This window comes from Amphiura filiformis, chromosome 7, assembly GCF_039555335.1.
Source record: "Amphiura filiformis chromosome 7, Afil_fr2py, whole genome shotgun sequence".
NCBI classification, from domain to species: domain Eukaryota; kingdom Metazoa; phylum Echinodermata; class Ophiuroidea; order Amphilepidida; family Amphiuridae; genus Amphiura; species Amphiura filiformis.
Window position 1 is genome coordinate 65,525,983 of NC_092634.1, and position 20,232 is coordinate 65,546,214.

The 20,232-nt window shown below is 35.5% G+C and overlaps 1 protein-coding gene across 1 annotated transcript; it reads right to left on the reverse strand.

Moving 5' to 3' along the window:
- Positions 1-834: 834 nt before the first annotated feature.
- Positions 835-19,322, reverse strand: LOC140156521 (atrial natriuretic peptide receptor 3-like). The gene is made up of 3 exons (XM_072179462.1): positions 19,009-19,322; positions 1,510-1,710; positions 835-1,099 (listed from the first exon to the last, which is right to left on the reverse strand). The coding sequence occupies exons 1-3, from the start codon at positions 19,239-19,241 to the stop codon at positions 835-837; spliced, it is 699 nt and encodes a 232-aa protein (XP_072035563.1). The 5' UTR covers positions 19,242-19,322.
- Positions 19,323-20,232: the final 910 nt, after the last annotated feature.

Genomic DNA, 20,232 nt, shown 5'->3' on the forward strand with positions numbered 1-20,232 from the left:
AAAAACAAAACAAAATAAAGCAAATAAAAAACAATAAAGAAACAAAATGAAAAACAAAGATTAAATTTATCAAGAAAAGCTCAAACCCCAAAATAAAAATAAAGCAACGGAAAAGTTTATAACGAGCCTCGAACTCCTGCTCAGTTCGCTCTTCTTAAGATGATTCAAAGTCTGTCGCTTTACCAACTGAGCTAATGTAGTTAACACACAAATTCGTAGGTTTAATTGTTCGTATATAGCTATGTGTATCGATGATTTGCTCAAAACCCTTTACACTTTTGTCACTTTTGTGGATGGCGCTGTTCATTTTTTTTTCGTTTTGCACGTTTTCAAAAGCCCTCGATATATAGTAAGCACATGTGCTAACTATCGAGTGAATACGGTATTTAAAGATTCTATAGATATAGGTAGAAGCTTATTATCCTCCTCAACAATAGGATTATTGATCGGTTTAAAAGGTGCTTGACTGGCGCTATCAAAATGAGATACATGTCGCACCAAATTGAGGTGCCTATGAATACGACCTTCATGTGCATTTTACACTGTAACTCAGAATACATTATTTAGGACATTTACGACTCATTCGTGGTGTACGGTCACATATTTGGAGACGCCCCCTAATAATTCTATGATTCTAATACCTATCAAGTTAAAACATCCAGTAATATGATCACAATTTATCTTCATGTAACCTTGGAAGTGATTAGAAAAGTATGAAATGTATGTTTATATAAGCACTTGACTATCATAGAAGAAAGAGCAAACATACCAAGCAAATTACACTTTTTCCGTAGCATGGTGCTCACATGTGTACAAAATGACCATTCCAACTGATCAATAATTATACTTACTTCGTGCCTTTGCTTCAGCTTCCTCTAACGCTTCAATGAGGGTACCATGAGTTGTCAGAGGAATATCAACCACTTTTATCCCATTCTCGATTAAAATATCGCGCACTGATGGGCCAAGACGAGGCCAATAAGCGCCCAAATCATCCCATAATATAGCGCAGTGTTGCCAGTCATATTGTTTGAATATCGCGGCTACAAAATCGCCAAGAATAGATAAACGGAATGATGTCCGAACGAGAGTCCGGTATCTGAAAAAAGAAAATACAAATGCAAACGCAAATGGCTTTAGGCTTTGCAATACTACACTACACGATTCCTATTGTGACTGCCTGTACAAGTACACCGTCGCCAAGGTACCTGACTGGTACAAACAGAGTACATACACAGTACCAATGCTGCTACTTCACGGAACCCACCTACTGCACTGGTACTCCCCATGGTACTGCACAGTACCAGCCAAGTACCTTAGTGACGATGTACTTGTGCAGGCGGTCCCAATAATCTTGTAGTATGGTCGTGTCGCCTGATAAAGTCTTGTTAAAAACATGTGCAATGTTTGCAAACTCTGCATGAATAAGCCAACTTGTTAGCGTTTACTACTATATATAGATCGCTTTATGATTTAGGTGCATGGAATCACGCAATCGAACTAACCCACCTCGCCTTATCGTCTATGATACCAGATGTTGACACACCCGATAGAATAGGCACATTCCAGAACGATGCCAGATCAGCCACAGCAGCAGTTTCTTCACTACAAAGAGGACCGAAGAATGCGTCAAGGTCATAGGTATAAAACATCTGTGCAGCAATACCAGGTGCAATCATATCAGGAATGCCACACGTACCATCAGTTTCTCTGATTTAAACGAGAAAAGAAAAATAGATTGATTTTCAAATAAACTATTTTAGGCGACGAAAGAAACTGTGTTCTACGAGTCCGACCGACCCAGATGTTGCGTTTTGGTGTTTTTTTTATCTGTACAAAATTAAAAATAACCGTTTCATGGCCAAATTGGATTGGTTTTGACTCAGAGTCAGGGCAGGGTGGACGAGGTCCAAGGGCCCCTTACAAAAGCGAAAATGAAATAAGGAGAAAAAGGAGATGTTAAAAGGGCCCCCCTGCTCCAAGGGCCATGTGTTTAAAAAAAAGCTTTCTGTGATTTTTAGGGTCATTTAACCGTTTTCTTATTTTTTAATTCCATCCCGATCTTGATAAAACTGACGATACATTTTTAATTATTGTGTGACACATGTCATTTCCAAAATTTGAACAAAATTATACAGCTTATACCTCTTCCTTTGGGGTGTTTTTTTTTCAAATTTGCAACAATCAATCAATCAATCCAAGAAACTTATATAGCGCCTAAAACCAAGAAAAACTTGCACTAAGGCGCTGGACACATACAAAGATCATCATATGCAAACAAATGAAAAGAAATACATACATAATATCAATTCAAAATATACACAATTACAAAGAAAGTTAATGCTTATACGCAATTCCAAACAGGTGATGTTTAACCAGTTTCTTAAAAATGACAATGGATTCCGCATTTCTGATGTGTTTGGGCAGTTTGTTCCAGATGCGGGGTCCACAGCAAAAACCCAACAAATTATTTGTCTAAACATGCAGAGTCACTTTTTAATACGTCTACAGAAGAGGGGTGTTGTTGCAAACCCATCCTGAATTTTCTATACTAAACTTATTATCTTGTTGTTTTTGATATCAAGGTATAGCTATGAGTCTCTTCTATCCATTGATACCAAAATAAGTACCAACAGTCTCCATTCTATGTCACTATAACGTCATTATGTGAATACGCCCACAAGAAGTATGAAACATCTTATTTATACACAAAATACAGGTCAACATTTATTTTCGGATAAAAAAAACATACAATTTTCACCATTTTTTGGCTATATGAAATCACTATTCCAATCCAATTGACAAGTTTGAAATCAATAACCCTTAGAATATTTAAATAAGAGCAATAAAAATTATGCTGAGGTTACACCACCTCCTCTCGGGCCGAGGGTCACCCTTACCCTGGGCAAGGTGGTAGGTCAATACTGTTATCGCTAAAATTAGTGCAAAGAATGGTACCACAATTAGCACAAGGCATTTGGCAGTAAATGTTGGCGTTTTAGCGTGGCGGAAAAATCAATTTCTCCCTATTGTTCGTTTCATAGAGTCAGCATTATGTTCTCAATTAGACACGTTTGGTCACATTTTGCAACTAAAATATAGACATTTTATAGACTATTTCTTTAATAGGCTATTACAGTTGAGATGCATACACCCCCTGTGGAAGACATGACCTTTATCTCTCACACAGGTGGTGTAGGTTTCAAATGGAGTCACACATTCAGGTAACCCCATTGGAAATTCGTACTCCCTGTGTGAAAGATTAAGGCTATGTCTTCCACAGGGGGTATATGCATTTCAACTGGAATAACCCATTTCAAAGAAACCTCCAACACAACATTCACGTTTCCAACATTACAGTCACGTTTTCATGCAAGTAGATATATTGTACGATAAGTCTAAGTATGCATGAAAAAAAAACCCGATTTTACGTAACATACATTATTAAACTTAATAATATTGCGACGGATATGAAACACATGAAGCTCACTAGAATTTCATTTCGACCAATATGACCATGCAATGCAACGCAATAATTGTACACTAGTTATTCAAAACGTTCATTGCAAGAAAACTGTCTCGATCAAATATTTCATGTTGCATAACAATAGATTTATAACATAATTTTTAACTTCTATTGTTATCATGGTTATTGTCACTGTGAAATGTTGTGCATATAAGTGACAAAGACATACTGAAATTGGTTTTAAGAAGACGCTCAAAAGAACATTGTTCAATTTCTTTTGTATGGTTTTTCATTTGTTTCTAACAACTGAATGTACAATTTATGTTATTTCAGGAGCAATCTTTTCTGATGAATAATATATTGTATTCCATGCTGCGAACTTGTAACATTTTGCAAGGACTTTATTGTCATGTATAATAAATATCATTTATATTAAATTAATTCTAATAAGAAGGCACTACAGGATTTCATGTGTGAGGTACGTTAGTAAAATATCGATTTGGAAACAATTGTATAGGAGGCAGAAAATAAACCTCGGTATTATCTTTAATAGATAGCACGCATATGTAAAAAGTATCAGCTTTGGGCTATCTTCAGTGGATAGCATGTATGCAAAAAGTAACAACATCGGCGCTATCTTCAGTAGATAGCATGAAGAAAGTTGAAATCTGCCGGGCTAGTTGTGAACGATAACTGGTCCAACGGGCAAATTGATATAAATTTAAGCGTGGGTCCTATAACAGTGTAATCTTTAACACATAATAACGAGGAATCCGTACTTAATATTTGGAATTTATTGATGTATTGCTTTGTCGACAACTTGCCGACGTCGGATCTTGAGATTTCACGATTGTCGACAATGAAGGTTCTACTCGACAACAGCTTAAGTTACGTGTAATTAATATGGGTGCTTCAGACTCATCGTACTCTGGATTTAGAATTTGTTACACAACGTGTCTCAATTAGTTTAGTACAGCAGGGTTCTCTGAGTAGAGGATTAGTGTTTCTATTAATGGGGGATTCCGCAAGGCACCAAATTAGGTCCACTAGGTTTTCACATTTTAATTATTACTGCAGCCTTTGGTAAAGAGACGAAATATTGGAAATACATTTATGTGGATGATTTGATTTTTAGCAGAAACAAAATGAATAATTTGGGATTGGTCTGAAAAACACTATTTCAACCTCAACGCTGCAGAGTGGCAAGTTCTCCAGATTTATTTCGCTAAATCAGAACCTTTTCTCTGAGCTAAAAACCGCATCGACGAATCACCTTCATAATAATGTTAATAAAGCAAAGGTTCTTGGCCTTTTGTCATGTTTGTTGAAAAATCACCTCGAGTTTGACGCCCTGGTCGCTTTTATCAGGAACACAAAGCTTTTTATACTCTTCATTGTTATCTTAAAAATGGTTAGACATGACCTTGAATATTCATGAGTAGTACTGAATTAAGTTGAACAAAGGAATGCATTAGACAGAATTCAAAGGAAAGAAAGTAAAAGCATTGGACCAAGAGTATGCATTGTATTCGAGTGTAATTTATTAGTATTTTATAATCATTATTCTTATTATTTCATTTCACAATTATGTTTACTATTTGAATGTATTGATTTGAAGTGTTATTTTGTATATTTAGTTTATTGTAAAAAAATATTGCAATCACATTTTGGGTATACAATGTGAGATACAAAAAAAAGAACCTATTATCGTTATGGTGATATGACAAATTTGAAACGACCAACTGTTTATAAACACAATATTTGCCTGTTGTCATGGTTGTAGAGCGAACCTTAATTAAAAGGTGCACCACATGTCATGTCAACCTGTTCAACTTGACTTGTCAAAAATAGCCAGAGAAAATTGCACGAGTCGCAGATTTATAGACTGACATTTTCAAACCGATTCATTCCGAAACCTGAAGTATGAAATTTCCCCGATCGCACGCACAGAAAAAAGAGGCTAAAAAGTACCTCTTCAGCATCATGTACAGTGCGATTTTCCTATGTGTAACCGGCATCATAACCAGTGGCGTAAATAGGGTTGGTAGCGCCCGGGGCAAGAAACATAATTGGCGCCCCTACCCCCACCCGAGAATATCTTAGACGCGGGTGTGTGTGGGAATGGCATTTTGTTAAGTGAGGCCGATTTGCCGGGCACGTTGCCCCCCTTGCTCCTCCTAGTTACGCCACTGATCATAACCACAACGATCTTTCGCACAGCCAATTATGAATGAGAGAGGTACCGGTACTTTTGCCAAGGATACTCAATGCGCAATCAAGCGTGTGGCGGTATGCTTTGTGAAAGAGACTGACTTGTGGAAGAGGTGGCGCATAGTTTGTCGTTCTGTAAAATTTGCACTTTTCTTTCCATTACTGTTGTGAAGTACTTAATAGCGAAGACGTTAGTTAAATAACATTGAAAAATATATCTCGTGATGACCCATGTCATGCATGTAACCCTTAGTGGTGTAAGAGACTGGAATCAGTTAGTCTTTTCTCGTTACCCAAAAATCTAGAGCAAATATTGTACCTCCCAAAAAAGGATTGTCAAGATGCAAGTCTTACGAAATGCCATTTCCTGACCGACATAAACGTTTGTAGATATTGGCCTAGTTGGGCCAGCTTGGCTTACACACCGAGGATAAGGGGCTATTTTAACGTGACTCCTGGCACGTTCGTGCAGCGAGATTAAAATTCCGTGCAGTGACAATTAAAGATCCGTGCTTGAAATATGCAGGTGAGATGCATAGTAGAGCCTTTGTTATGATTACTTTCAGGCAGTAGCTTATAGCAAAGCGGGAAAGGGAGAGCACATGTCCTGAGTGCCGTCCAAGCGGTAAAAGTCAAAATTTTGCGCGCCTTTTTTCGGGGAAAGCGGTCACTGGGTTTAGCAGTTCTTTGGATATAGCAAAGGTCTATGATATAGCACGGTTTATTGATTGCCACGGTCTATCCTCAGCATACGTTGTTTCATCAAGTCAAGAGTTTTTCCTTTCTCATCTTCTCTGGTCAAACTAATATCATGAATAGTGGTAAGGCTCGTAAAGGGGGGGGGGAGAGAATTAAATATACATTGCTTTATATTTGAAGAGCTTATTTCCAAACCGTGTTAAGTCCACAAGATTCACTTTGAAGAAAATCAGGAATTTTCTTTATGGCAATGAAAAAAGTTCGATTTCTATAAAATTACAGTGAAGTGAAGGTGACATATATAGGACCATAAAAACATGTTAAGTTAAAATCTAGAGACTTTTGATTTTTTTTAATGAATTAATTTGTTTTAAAAATAGCATGGACTTAACACGTTTTGACACAAAACGCAATTTCTGGCATGGACTTAACACATTTTGACACAAAACATAGTATCTGTAACACAGAACTAACCATATTTTTCTCAAACTAGTCTTAAAAGATAACAAATTTATTAAAAACATACCAAATGTGATTCTCTCTACTATAAAACACAATTTTGCCACAAAACACCTTGCATCTCGAACCCTCTCCTGCTGCCCATTTTTTACCAAAAATTTGACGTTTAAAATAGTTCAAAATTCAAAACTTAGTTGAATTGCATTTCTCAAAATTGAATAAACATCATTTCACTGACAATAAGTGATGACCTGAAATATTTCCTTGTTTTATCACATTATCACAAATATTTCCCCCTCCCCCCGAGCTGCCACCCTAATCTCATATTGACAGTCGTAAGTTTTTAAGTCCTAAGTTTTTTTATACCTTTAACTTTAAAATTATACCTTGAATTTAGTAGCACATTTTGATAATCATACAAAATAATAATATCAAAAACTAACTCTACCACCATCCTCTAACATTAATTCTACCATCACGGTCTCTCCCTCTCCCCCTTCCCACCCTATTCATGTCTTTCTGGAGGTATCTATTAAATATTTCAGAAATCCCATACAAACTAAGCCTACTAATATAAAACAAAAACAACAACAACAACTTTTTATGCAGACCAAATTCATGTATACTAGTCTCAGGACCAAACAAGAACTTTGGCGATTAACTATTGGAAGCCCTATGCCGTGCTACTTGCCTACAAGCTGCCCACAAGGGCAGTGTTCATGGACTTAACACAGTTTGCTACAAAACTGGATTGGACTTAACACGTTTTGGAAAAAAATTGATACTTTGTGTGTCAATATTTCGGAACTTGACTAATTTTGGGGAAAAACAAACACATTGCTGGATAGCCCTAGCTACTCACTACCCATTTTCATCAAAATCTCAATTTTGAAGGTGGGTGGACTTAAGGGCTGGGGTATGAACGTTTGGACAGTATTTATTTTGGGACATTAGAGCACATCAGACATATCGAATTGCATTCTGAATACGAAGAATGTCATTCTGATATCAAATAATTTGGATTTTTGAAATTCGCAATTTAATACACATTTTATGGCAAATCATTAAAATTGATATTTTTGATATTTAACAGTACTTGAAGTAAACTTTATAAATCTGATGATTTATACTTAACGTGTATGTAGGTGGGATGAAAAGCCGACGATCAATTGAAAATGTTGACCTTTCGTATTGAAGATATGGATTTTTTTCCCAAAACACCCAAAAAAACTAGGTCTTTTTGGGAAAAAATCCATATCTTCAATATGAAAGGTCAAAATTTTCAATTGACCGTCGGCTTTTCCTCCCTGCTACATACACTTTAAGAATATATCATTAGATTTATATAATTTACTTCGAGGACTGTTATATATCAAAATTTGACAAATATCAAATTTTTATAATTTGTCATAAAATTTGTATTATATTGTGATTTAAAAAAATGAAAATTATTTGATATCAGAAAGACATGATTCGTATTCAGAATGCAATTCGATAGGTCTGAGGTGCTCTCATGTCCCACAAAAAATACTGTCGAAACGCAATAAACGCTCATTTTAGATCCCTTAACACGGTTTGGAAATAAGCTCTTCATTTATCGGAATTAATTCCAGTTCACTGCACATATAACAACACAGGTAACTAAGATATCGAATATACATTTTACTATTGTTACACTACAGATCATAAAAGCTTTTCTGAAAAGCAAGTACTACAGGAAACTTATGGAAATTAAGTCCAGTTCAAAGAACATCTTACAAATTATCAATTTTACTATTGCTACATTACAGATAAAAGCTTTTAGAATTTTATTCTGTCTACATTAAAAGCAAGTACAAAAACCGTAAGTTTGACCTTACATTATCTGAAATTCAGTTCAGTTCAGAGCACATCTTACGGCGCTATAAAAATAATGAAAAATAATTCCGCTATTGTTACTTTTTTGGTTACCCTATACAGAAGAAGCTTTTAGAGCTTGGTTCCTTCTTTATTGAAAAAAAACTTGCTGAATTAAGGGATCTAGAATGAGCGTTTTGAGCGTTTCGACAGTATTTTTATGGGACATGAGAGCACCTCAGACGTATCGAATTGTATTCTGAATACGAAGCATGTCTTTCTGATATCAAATAATTTTCATTTTTTGAAAATCACGATATAATACAAATTTTATGACAAATTATAAAAATTTGATATTTTTCAAATTTATGATATATAACAGTCCTCGAAGTAAATCTAATGATATAGCCTATTCTTAAAGTGTATGTAGCTGGGAGGAAAAGCCGACGATCAATTGAAAATTTTGCCCTTTCATATTGACGATATTGGTTTTTTTCCCCCAAAGACCTAATTTTTTTTGGTGTTTTGGGAAAAATCCAAAAAATCATCAGATTTATAAAGCTTACTTCAAGTACTGTTAAATATCAAAATTTTTAATGATTTGCCATAAAATGTGTATTACATTGTGAATTTCAAAAAATGAAAATTATTTGATATCATAAGGACATTCTTCGTATTCAGAATGCAATTCGATATGTCTGATGTGCTCTAATGTCCCACAATAAATACCCCACACCTTAATTTTAATGCATTTTCATGCTGATTCCAAATATGTCATATATTCTGAAATGTTTGAATTTTTAAAGAAAATTTGGAACTTGTCGTCTGCAGTCGACACCAAAGCAAATAAAAAGAATGGGCTATTCAGTTTAAAATCCACGCTCCCTCTGTGGAAGATTGTGGAAATATGTTCCACAAGGGGTGTATGAATTTCAAATGGAATGATCACATTAGCAGCTCCATTTGAAACTCACCCTCCCTCAGTTGAAAATTCAGGTTGAATCTTTCTCATAGGGTGTATGAAACTTAAATGGAGCTGCCTAAAGTTGCCATTGCATTTGAAATTCATACACCCCTGTGGAAGATATTTCCAAAATCTTCCACAGGGGTAGTGTGGATTTTAAATGGAATAGCCCAATGAGGTTGATTAAGCTTTGTATTCGAAGGTCTATGAATTGATTATTTACAAATGAAATAGGACTTTCAATTAAATACAGAACACATGTTGATTGTAGTTCTGCATGATCAGTTTTATAAATCTAATTTCCAAAAAAAGAAGAGGAATAGGGACAAAGTCGGGAAATCAATTTGGAGAACAGCGTGTTTTAATTAAATCTAAACTTGTTCACGACATTGCCCTTGTTTTGAATGAACGGTTACATATATATTTCACATGCCTGTTTCTTCTCAACGTTGTAAAATGCAAGATTTTCAATTACACCCACCCTAAAACATGGGGCAATCATTTAACTACCTCTCTCCCGATCTCTCATTTTATTATGTGTATTGACAATGAATATTATCCTACACAGGGCAAATTATACCCAAATCGTACAGACGTTCGTGATGGGCTAAAATTCTAACCAAGCTTTCCAAGTTCAAATTAAATTCATTAAATTTCTTGAAACTGTGTCAACGTAATTGAAGCTGAAAGTCTAGGTTATAGGTCTGTGCCTGGAACTAACATAATTTTGCGCTTATAAGGCGATGAAAAAAAGAAACCATGTTCTACGGGCGGACGGACCTTGCTTGCAAGTAGGTTCAGTCGATTTTTTCTTTTTCCTTTTTTTTTTTTTTTTGGAAATGACCCAAAAAAATCACCAAAATCTGTAAATAATTTGCATTTGTATATCTGGGTCGGTCGGGCCCGTAGAACAGTGTTTTCTTTTTTCGTTGCCTTAAATGTAATTGTAACAGACTCGGGAACAGACTTCGTCAATCAAAATTTGTAACTTGCTGTGTGTCGATAGCTGAATTTGGAACCTCAACACAACAATTTATTATTGTAAATGAAGGATTACAAACACGTGTTTAAAGTCTAACAATAATGAATGATTGCATTTCTAACGTGGACTATAAGAATATAATTATGTAGACTTTATGAAATCAAGTCCACTTCAGAGAGCATATCTTAGGCCAAAAAAAATTGTTGTGTTGCCCTCAAACGTCCGACCCTAAATCCTGAAAAATCAGGGGTGCATTTTTTTTTTTTTGAATGATGATTTTTACAGATTTGTTCAAAAACTCAATGTTTTTCACTTAAAATTAATATTTTATTGAAAGACTAGTCTTTAATTGATGTCTAACAGGTATCCAGAAGTCAAAATTGACAAAATTGTCCCCTAATTGAAGAAGCAATATTTAATATTAACTGGGCCATATGGAAGAACAGGGAATACTTAAATTTTCCCCTGAATATGGACCCAGTATAAAGAAGAAATAAACAAACAAACAAACAAATATTTGAGGGGATTTTTAAAAACTGAAGGTTAAAAAAAAAAATTCGACCGTCCTACCCAAATTTCCCATTTTCCCACTTGAGGGCAACACAACAATATTTTTTTTGGCCTTATAAGATTCAGGTTGCTATGAAACTAAGTAAACATCTCAAAAAAAGTAACTAACCCCCCTTAAATATATTATTCAAAAACGGGCAATTGTATTACAAATTTATTTCTGCACATTTTGACACTTCATTTGTAGCAATTGACTAAAAATTGACGTCACAGCGTACATTTAAATCAATGTAACCCAAGATTTGAAAGTTGCAGTAAATTGTATTGATTTTGCATTAAGTGTAATGGAAGGAAATCTGTGTAATGATATCCGAGTGTTTATATTGTAAAAATTTGTGTGTAAGTGCAACTTATCTGGGCCTCACTATACATTAAATTGACCGGCGTTTTATTGTTTTCTGGGCTATCGTATCAAATGAGGTGTCAAACTGCGCAGAAATAAATTCTACTTCCAACGCATTTTACAGATTTGTAATACAATAGCCCCTTTTTGAATAATGGTCATTATTTAAGGGGGGTTAGTTACTTTTTTTGAGATGTTTATCATGCCGCTATACTCCCGGGATTTTATTATACGCAATAGAAAATGCTTTTAGAGTTTGGTTCCTTCTTTAGTGCAAAGCACGTATGTATCCGCAATATCTATACATATTGTCATGCGAGACTGACAATTAAATGGGGTCTGTATTTTTTTACATTATTTATATAACGTAGAAACCAACTGGGAAATATTTATTATTTACCCCTTTTATCTCTTACTGATGTAATATCATTAATATATAGAAGTCTTATAGCTCGATCAATATTAAAGCGAGCACGGTGGCCTAGCGGAACGGTCACTGACTCATAATCGGAAAGTTGCGGGTTCAAGCCCCGGCGACGCCATCGTGTTGTGCCCTAGTTGAGTAAGGCACTTTATCTCGATTACTCCTCTCCACCCAGGTGTTTAAATGGGTACCGGCATTCTTAACTGCCGGGAAGGTAACATACTCCCTGTGGAGGAGATGTAGCGACCCCCCTATAGCAAAATTACATGGAGGAGTCTGGTCCAATCGCCAATGAAAGAGAGATGGGCATTCCGATCACTGTTTATACAGGATCGTCTCCTTTATCTTTACCTTTAATATTAAAAGCGAATAACTAATAATGTTTCGTACTACTTTACAACCCTCGCTTATAATTTTTTGTCACCACTCTTTCTCCCTCTCACTTCCTCCCTTTTCTCCCCCTCTAATTTTATATTTTCTTCTTTTTTCCCTTCCAACCTTTGTTTATCAGTCGAAGGAAAGAAGCCCAATTTTATTTTACGAAGAGCTTCAACTGACTATTGACAACACACCTTCACAAGACATTTTGATAACGATAGGAGATTTTAATTCCAAAGTAGGAACTGACTGGGAATCATGGAATAGAATACTTGGTAAATTTGGATATAGAGAGTCCAATGAAAGAGGAGAAAGGCTGCTAAACTTTTGTGCATATAATTACCTGTGTATTTCTAACACGCAGAGAGTGGACGTGGGAATCCCCACATGGTAAAACCAAGACTGAACAAGATTGATTTCATCTTGATAACGCAATGGTGGAAAAGCAGCATTTCTATGGCTAGAAGTTTTCCCAGTGTAGACACATGTTCCGACCACCAATTATTGGTACTTGCCAACTTCACGCTTTGACTTAAAGTCAAGCCCAAATCATTTAGACAGAATAAATATGATATTCAAAAATTTCAGGAATCTGTGATCAGAATTTCATTCGAGATCTAAATAGGGGCAGATTCTAAACCTCTTCTAAATGAACCAGACACAGACCTCGAGGCAGAAGACCTATGCGACTCGATAAACCAAAGCTTCAAAGAAACATCTGAAATTGTCTTTGACTTGTCAAGACTTGGATTACAGCTGATGTACTCAAATTGTGTGATGAAAGGAGAGAGATTAAGCAACAAAAGCTTACAGACAACTCAAAAAAAACTAGATACAACTTCCTGAACCATGTGAACAGAAAGAGATCAAAAGGCAGTCAAAACAGGACACCTGGATCAATAATCTATGCAAGGAGGTAGATCATTGTAACCGAGCCTCTAAAACTAGACAGGTCTACCAAACAATCGAAACCCTAACAGGGAAACAATCTCTACGGATGAAAAGCGTGAAAGATAAAGCAGGAAATGTTCTCACCGGCACCGACGAGGAAAAATCAAGGATAGATGGAGAGAAAATTATTCCGACTTCTATAACATGCCAGGTCCAACTTACTCAAGTGTGCTACAGACATTATCCAATACTCATTCCGGTGATCCTGAACCAGGAATACTGAGAGATGAAGTAGAAATAGCCTTCAAATACCTCAAGGAAGGGAAAGCAGCTGGACATAATGGAATCACAATAGAAGAATTAAAAACTACCAGTGATACAAGGATAGACATGATACATAAATTATACCGAAAGATCTTGGAATCCGAATATGTACCAGAGGACTGGGGCAAAGCAATCATTGTCCCCATTTTCAAGAAGAAGGACAAATTAGGCTGTGACAACTATAGAGGCATAAATCTATTGAGCTCGCAGGGAAATTCTTCTGCAATATTAGTATTCTTCACAGCCGGATGAAAAAGCAAACCGAGGAGATAATCTCTGAATCACATGGTTTAGACCTGGCCGTAGCACTGTTGACCAGCTTTTTATATACATTAAAGCAAATAACAGAAAAATACACCGAAATAGAAAAGGCACCGTATCTCTGTTATATAGATGACCAGAAGGCCTTTGACACCGTGCGGCAAGACGGACTATGGGCAGCAATGAAGCACCTAGGTTACCCGGACAAGATAGTTCGACCCTGTATGACACATCGAAAAGTGCAGTGAGGGTGGACAAAGATATTACAGAGTGGTTCAGGACTGCCACAGGAGTAAGACAAGGTTGTATCCTATCGCCGCAGTTATTTAACATTTTGCTGTTAGTCATCAGCTTAGCAATCCAGGACCTGGACACTGGCATCAAAATCCAAGGCGAAACTGACATTGTGTTAATGGCAGGGATTCAGAGGAAGATCTTCCAAACTCTAGTCCCCACTCAAAGCAAGAAATTTGGCCTCACTATAAACAAGGGGAAAACTGAAGTCCAGATCATCAACAAAGTCAGCCACCCAATGACCATTATTATAGAAAGAGACCAACTGAAGCAAGTCCAAACTTTCACCTACCTGGGAGGAGTTATTACAGAGAACTCAACCAGTACAGAAGACATCAAACGGAGGATTTGACTGGCAATGTGAAGTATGCAAAAGTTAACCACAACATGGAAGTAAATCAGTACAGATGTATACATAAATGGAACTCTACCAGGCGCTAATCTTGTCAATAGCAATATACGGATCAGAAGCTTGGACGTTCAAGAAAAGAGGTGAGAGGAGATTGTTTGGTGTTTGAGATGTCTTGCTTAAAGCCATATTATAACATTTCTGTAAAAATAGATTAGTATTTATTTTCCATAAAATGTTAGCTTTTACTGTCAGATATGTCCCTGTTTAATTTTGAGCCGAACCAGTGAGGTAAAGCAAGGAAAATTGGAATTTACTACTAGCGCCAATACAAGTTACTCCAGCGGTTGTAATACGGTACGACCCTCTTATGTGTATGTGTGTGTATGACTCTATGTATATCCCACACGCCGTGTATACGTACTCTGTTATCGCACACGTGTTCGACTAATATTTCCATCGTAATAATAAAACGACGGTTCCGGCGTTTTATTCAAAATCTCGGATTTTGACAAAACTACTGCACCCAAAGTCTTGATTTTTGCAGACTGTCTTTGTTTACTAAAGTACATTACAATCGTGCAAAAACAGAATTTAACATTTTTTTGAGGGCGTTCTCCTCAGCCAATGTTATAATATGGCTTTAAGATGGATAATGGGAGTCTCCAGAACAGAACGACTAAGGAACACATCAATAAGAGAGGTAACAATTGAGCCAAGTCACAAATTAAACAAAATTAAAACCAACAGCTCTTCTACTTTGGACACATCGTACGGATGCCAAAGGACAGATACCCTAAACATGCCCTTGAAGGTAGAATACCTGAACTGCCTAGAGGTAGACCCCAAAACGCTGCCTTGTCAACATAAAAAGTAGCTGCCAAGAACATGGGATTACATCAATCTACAATGCAAAGAGTATGATCACAAAAAGAGGTACATGGACTTCCATGGTGAAATGACTGCTAGCTCCAAAGTTCCCAGGATCCGAGGGAGGAAAGCAATAAGTCAAGTAAGTTCAAGTCCAATAGCATTTTCAATTTAATTAAAAGCCAATTAATCACTTTTTGAGGGTTCAAGTTTAAAGAGTGTAGTTGACGTCTTGACGTCCGTGTTGTCGTCCTTGTCATTCTGCAAATTTAATATAATTTGTATGATGTAAAAATTAATGATTGTCGCCTTTATAGTTAGTGCAAAGATGACTGTTTATTAAGCCCTATGTTAACAACATTTCAGTGTTATTAAACGCCAATTAATTTCGCTATCTTATACGGCAGATGTAAAATCGCCACTATGTCAATAACATCTTCATCTTCAATGTAATTAAAAAGTCTATTAATTTTGTCATCTTTTACTTTTGTTAAAGTAAACCAATAGTCTTAGGATAAACTCGCATTTGTCAACGTCAGTCGCTCAAACTTATAAAACAAAAGAGTGTCTTTGGTGAAGTTTAACGGCATTCAGCCCATGGTTGTTTGGTGGCATGTGTGTAAACCACGTCATTTTTAATAAAAGATGAACAATGATGGCGCTATTTATCTTATATCGTGTTTAGATCATTACAATGGGTAGACACTGGTATAATAGCATTAAAATATCAGAAAAAAAGTAACAAATATCAAGGGAATTTTCAAAAACTTTTTATCATGAAATGTAAGGAATGATTTATATTATTTGGCTAAATTGAATTTAAAATAAATGTAAATAGCGCCCTCAATTTGCACGCATCTATACAGTTTCTGGAATGAAAATTACCATCAAAATCAGAAAAAGATAAATAAGTTGATAAAGAAACGAAAATCTATCTTAAAAATATATGTATATATTAGTGTGATAGCTGTTGGTATTGTCCAGGTCTAGAATTGAACATTATGTTTTGTTAGAAAATTTAACAAATGACTACATCAAACAACCGCCTCACTGACAAATCTACGACAAAAGACCAGATCATAAAACCACGTTTTTCGTAAATGCCAGCTTTCTGAGCATTCGTAAATTCCAGCTTTCTGAGCATGCTGATCATGCGCTGACCGTGAATTATTTTCATTAAAATACATTTGAGATATCGTTATTAAGTTTGCTACATCATAAACGCCATAGCCAATTTGATTTCCAATTTCGTCGGGATCTCTTGAAACGTCATAAAGCTTTTTTTTATTGCAAATCACAGATCCTTATATAATTGTGCAATTTATAGTGTTTAATAGAGTGTGAATGTAACTTAAATGAGATATTGTATTTTCAGTAATTATGCAACACAATCTTGTGTGTTGAATATGCCGGGCTTCCTTAAACACGATAATGTCTATACTAATTGACAACATGGCAACATGATGTACTCTATCCCGGGTGTTATAGGAATGTTATTAATTTATTTTGATGCTAATATTTCCAAATAGGATGGTCCAACAATTTATTTATTTAGTTGCTTATTTATTTACTTGGTTATTTTCTTGTTTATTTACTTATTTAGTTATTATTTACCTAATTATTTACTTATTTATATAATTAGTTATTTACCTATCTCCCTATTTATTTATTTATTTATTTATTCATTTGTTTATTTATTTATTTATTTATTTGGGTAATTATTTATTCAATAACTTATTTACTTGTTTACCTAGTATTTCCTTATTTATTTACTTACTACTTTAGTTATTTACTTACTTATTTATTTACTCAGTTGCTTACATATGTATTCTTTATTTACTTATTTATTCACTGATTTACTAATAGCCCTACTTAACTTATCCGCTTAAAAATGCCCAAAGAATAAAATAAGAAACATAAATCAAGAACATATTAATCAATATAAATCAATATGGCAACAGAAATAAATAAGAAATGGCAACCCGCTTGCCTCATTTTTTTGCCAGAGTACCCACGTCGGTACTCAGCTGCGGAGTACCTGACAGGCGAGTACCAGTGACGGTACTCGGAGTACCTTCAAAGTAGCTACGCCACGAGGTAAATTAAACGATTAAATTGTTTAGCTTTATTTATATATAATTTAGGCATAACGTATAGGCTCCTATACTATAGTGCATAGAGAATGTGGCCCTTTTACAAGAAACCATCAATAGTTTTTGAATGTGTCAAAACAATGGTTTTGACAATAATCAATCGTATTCGGAAATGTATTTCACTTGTTGAAAGGCATAAAGTCTCACAAATCTAGTCCCACAAATCTTGATGTCTCAGAAATTCACACTTTCTTTTTCTATTGTAGTCTATTGTTATATCTCTTCTTCTCCAATCTCTTCTTCTTTCATCCTTCTCCTTCGCTTTTCCCATCTCCTTCAATTCTTTTTGCCCCCCCCCCCTTCACATGATCCCAACCACCGAGATCTACACCCATATACTTACACATATAACAACATTTATATTGGATTATGACTTCAACATCTTTTTGATAAAAAAAAAAAAAGGTTAAATAGTCAGCAAAGTATAGATAACAGGAGTCAAAGTAAAAAGAAAACAAGAACATGCATTACGCCAATTAATAATAAAAGCTAGAACAAAAACCATAACTAGAGCAACTGTGCCCTTTGCAAGGGCACGAGGTAAGTTAGGCGGATGATTGTGACGATCTATTCAAGCAATACTGTGCTGGGTGCTGGATAGTATTAATTTTAATAAGACTGTTTCATAAATTGCCGTTTTAATATACCTTGATCGTGGAAAGCTGGCATTTTGAAAACTTGACCTTTGACCTCTGTATAACCCCTACTTGAAATGAATTTTGAATATTTAAAACATGTAAAGAATGTCATAAGGATCATTGCATTTAAATTTCAGCTCAATTGAAGCATTTTGAAAATTTGACCTTTTACCCCTTTATGACCCCTTAATGACCTTAAATGAATTTTAAAATATTTTTGAAATGTTTAGAATGTCATAAGGATCATTGCATTTAAATTTCAGCTTAATTGGAGCATTTTGAAAAAAACTTGACCTTTGACCCCTTTATGACCCCTTAATGACCTTAAATAAATTTTAAAATATTTTAAACATGTTTAGAATGTCATAAGGATCATTGCATATAAATTTCAGCTCAATTGGAGTATTTTCGGTTAAAATGACCTTTTTTGACCTCTGCGACCCCTTGGATGACCTCTGACTTTAAACAACCCATAACTTTTGTAGCCAGCTACCCAATACTGCTTGTGACTGAGTTTGGTCGAGCTCCGATCAAGGATGTGGCAGAAGAAGCAAATTGTGAGAAGAAAGAAGAAAGAGGAAGAAAGAAATGGCAAGAAAGAAATAAGTTAGGCTGCCCGCCTAACTTAATGACAAATACAGAGCAAAAAAAACCTGCATGCTTAAGATAAATGTTACACCTGGATTATGACTTCAACATCTTTTTGATAAAAAAAGGTTAAATAGTCAGCAAAGTATAGATAACAGGAGTCAAAGTAAAAAGAAAACAAGAACATGCATTACGCCAATTAATAATAAAAGCTAGAACAAAAACCATAATGACAAATACAGAGCCAAAAAAAAAAAAAAAAAAACCTGCATGCTTAAGATAAATGTTACACCTATAAAAGTCCTTACCGGAATATGTACGAAAGAGTGAAATTGAGATATGTCCCATCCTGAACCCGTTGATTAACGGTCTCAAATGCAATATCAATGGCAGGTTTAAAATGATACTTATCCAACGGATGAAGCCCTACTTTGTTCAACATAACTCCAACAAGTAAGTTAGTATGATTGTCAGATGATATCCCATCAGTATATCCAAAAATCGGCAAGGAGAATAAAATCACCACCAGATAGAGCATCATTTTGAAACACACCTGACGTGTATCCAAGTACAAATAAGCGCCAATGTAATAACGAAATGTTTTCTTCCAGTGTAGTGTAGCGCATTGTAAATTTACTTCATTTTTAGTTCAAATGAAGGTTCTCGTGATGTTTTATTATTGCTGCAGAGCAATGCCGTGAGCCATGCGCATTTGAAGCAAATATATTAGAAGCTAGTGAGGGAATATTGAAAAAAAAAAAAAAAAAAAAAAAATTCGGAATTTATATAGCGCATTTTTCCAGAGGATTCAAAGCGCTGTAATTTCGCTGCGTGGTGAATCATCACAATCAGATCGCATCAACTAGGCTAGTTGCAGCCAAACCTGGCGCAAACCTATCCGCACTTAGATTGTAACATCCACCCATTTTCTGCAGCTCCCCAAATTCCATTGGGTGAAGGAAGTTTTTGATAACCAAACAACTAATCACCGATTTTTGAAAGCAGGAGAAAACCGGAGTTCCCGGAGAAAACCTGCGAGAGCGAGCATGGATCGGGATAAACCAAGTGCACATACAGGCCTTGGGCATAGCCGGGGCTTGAACCCGGGACCTCAGTGGTGCAAGACGAGGGAACTACCGCTGCGCCAACTCGCTCCCCAAATTGCTTATTGGTATTTTATTGTGTCAATTTAATATGTTAGCTCATCAAATGTCTCATCATCTACAAGTCCAAAATGTATCGCTTTTAGGAAAAAAAGGGTTCTAAGTAGAAAATTTAGGCTTATTGTGCGCATTCCTGTTTCTTAAAAACGCCTCGTCAACAAATACTTCATTTTAAAACTGGATTGTTTCTGGCTTCTTTGATATCATATTTAACACCGCTTTGTACTCTGGAGGGTATTTTTCCGCAATTTAACTTGTACATACTTTATAACTCTTGTTTATAAATACAAGCAAAGAAAATTCTGATTTGTCAGTTTGTAAACCCCAACTGAATCAATTTTATTGATTGAATTTCAATAATTTTCTCGT

Excerpts from the sequence above, each read along its gene's own strand:
- LOC140156521 (XM_072179462.1), bottom strand. The coding sequence starts at position 19,241 with ATGATGCTCTATCTGGTGGTGATTTTATTCTCCTTGCCGATTTTTGGA. Across the intron at positions 1,711-19,008 it reads ACTCTTTCGTACATATTCCG|AGAAACTGATGGTACGTGTG; the intron begins GTAAGGACTTTT and ends CGTTTAAATCAG. Across the intron at positions 1,100-1,509 it reads ATCATAGACGATAAGGCGAG|ATACCGGACTCTCGTTCGGA; the intron begins GTGGGTTAGTTC and ends TTCTTTTTTCAG.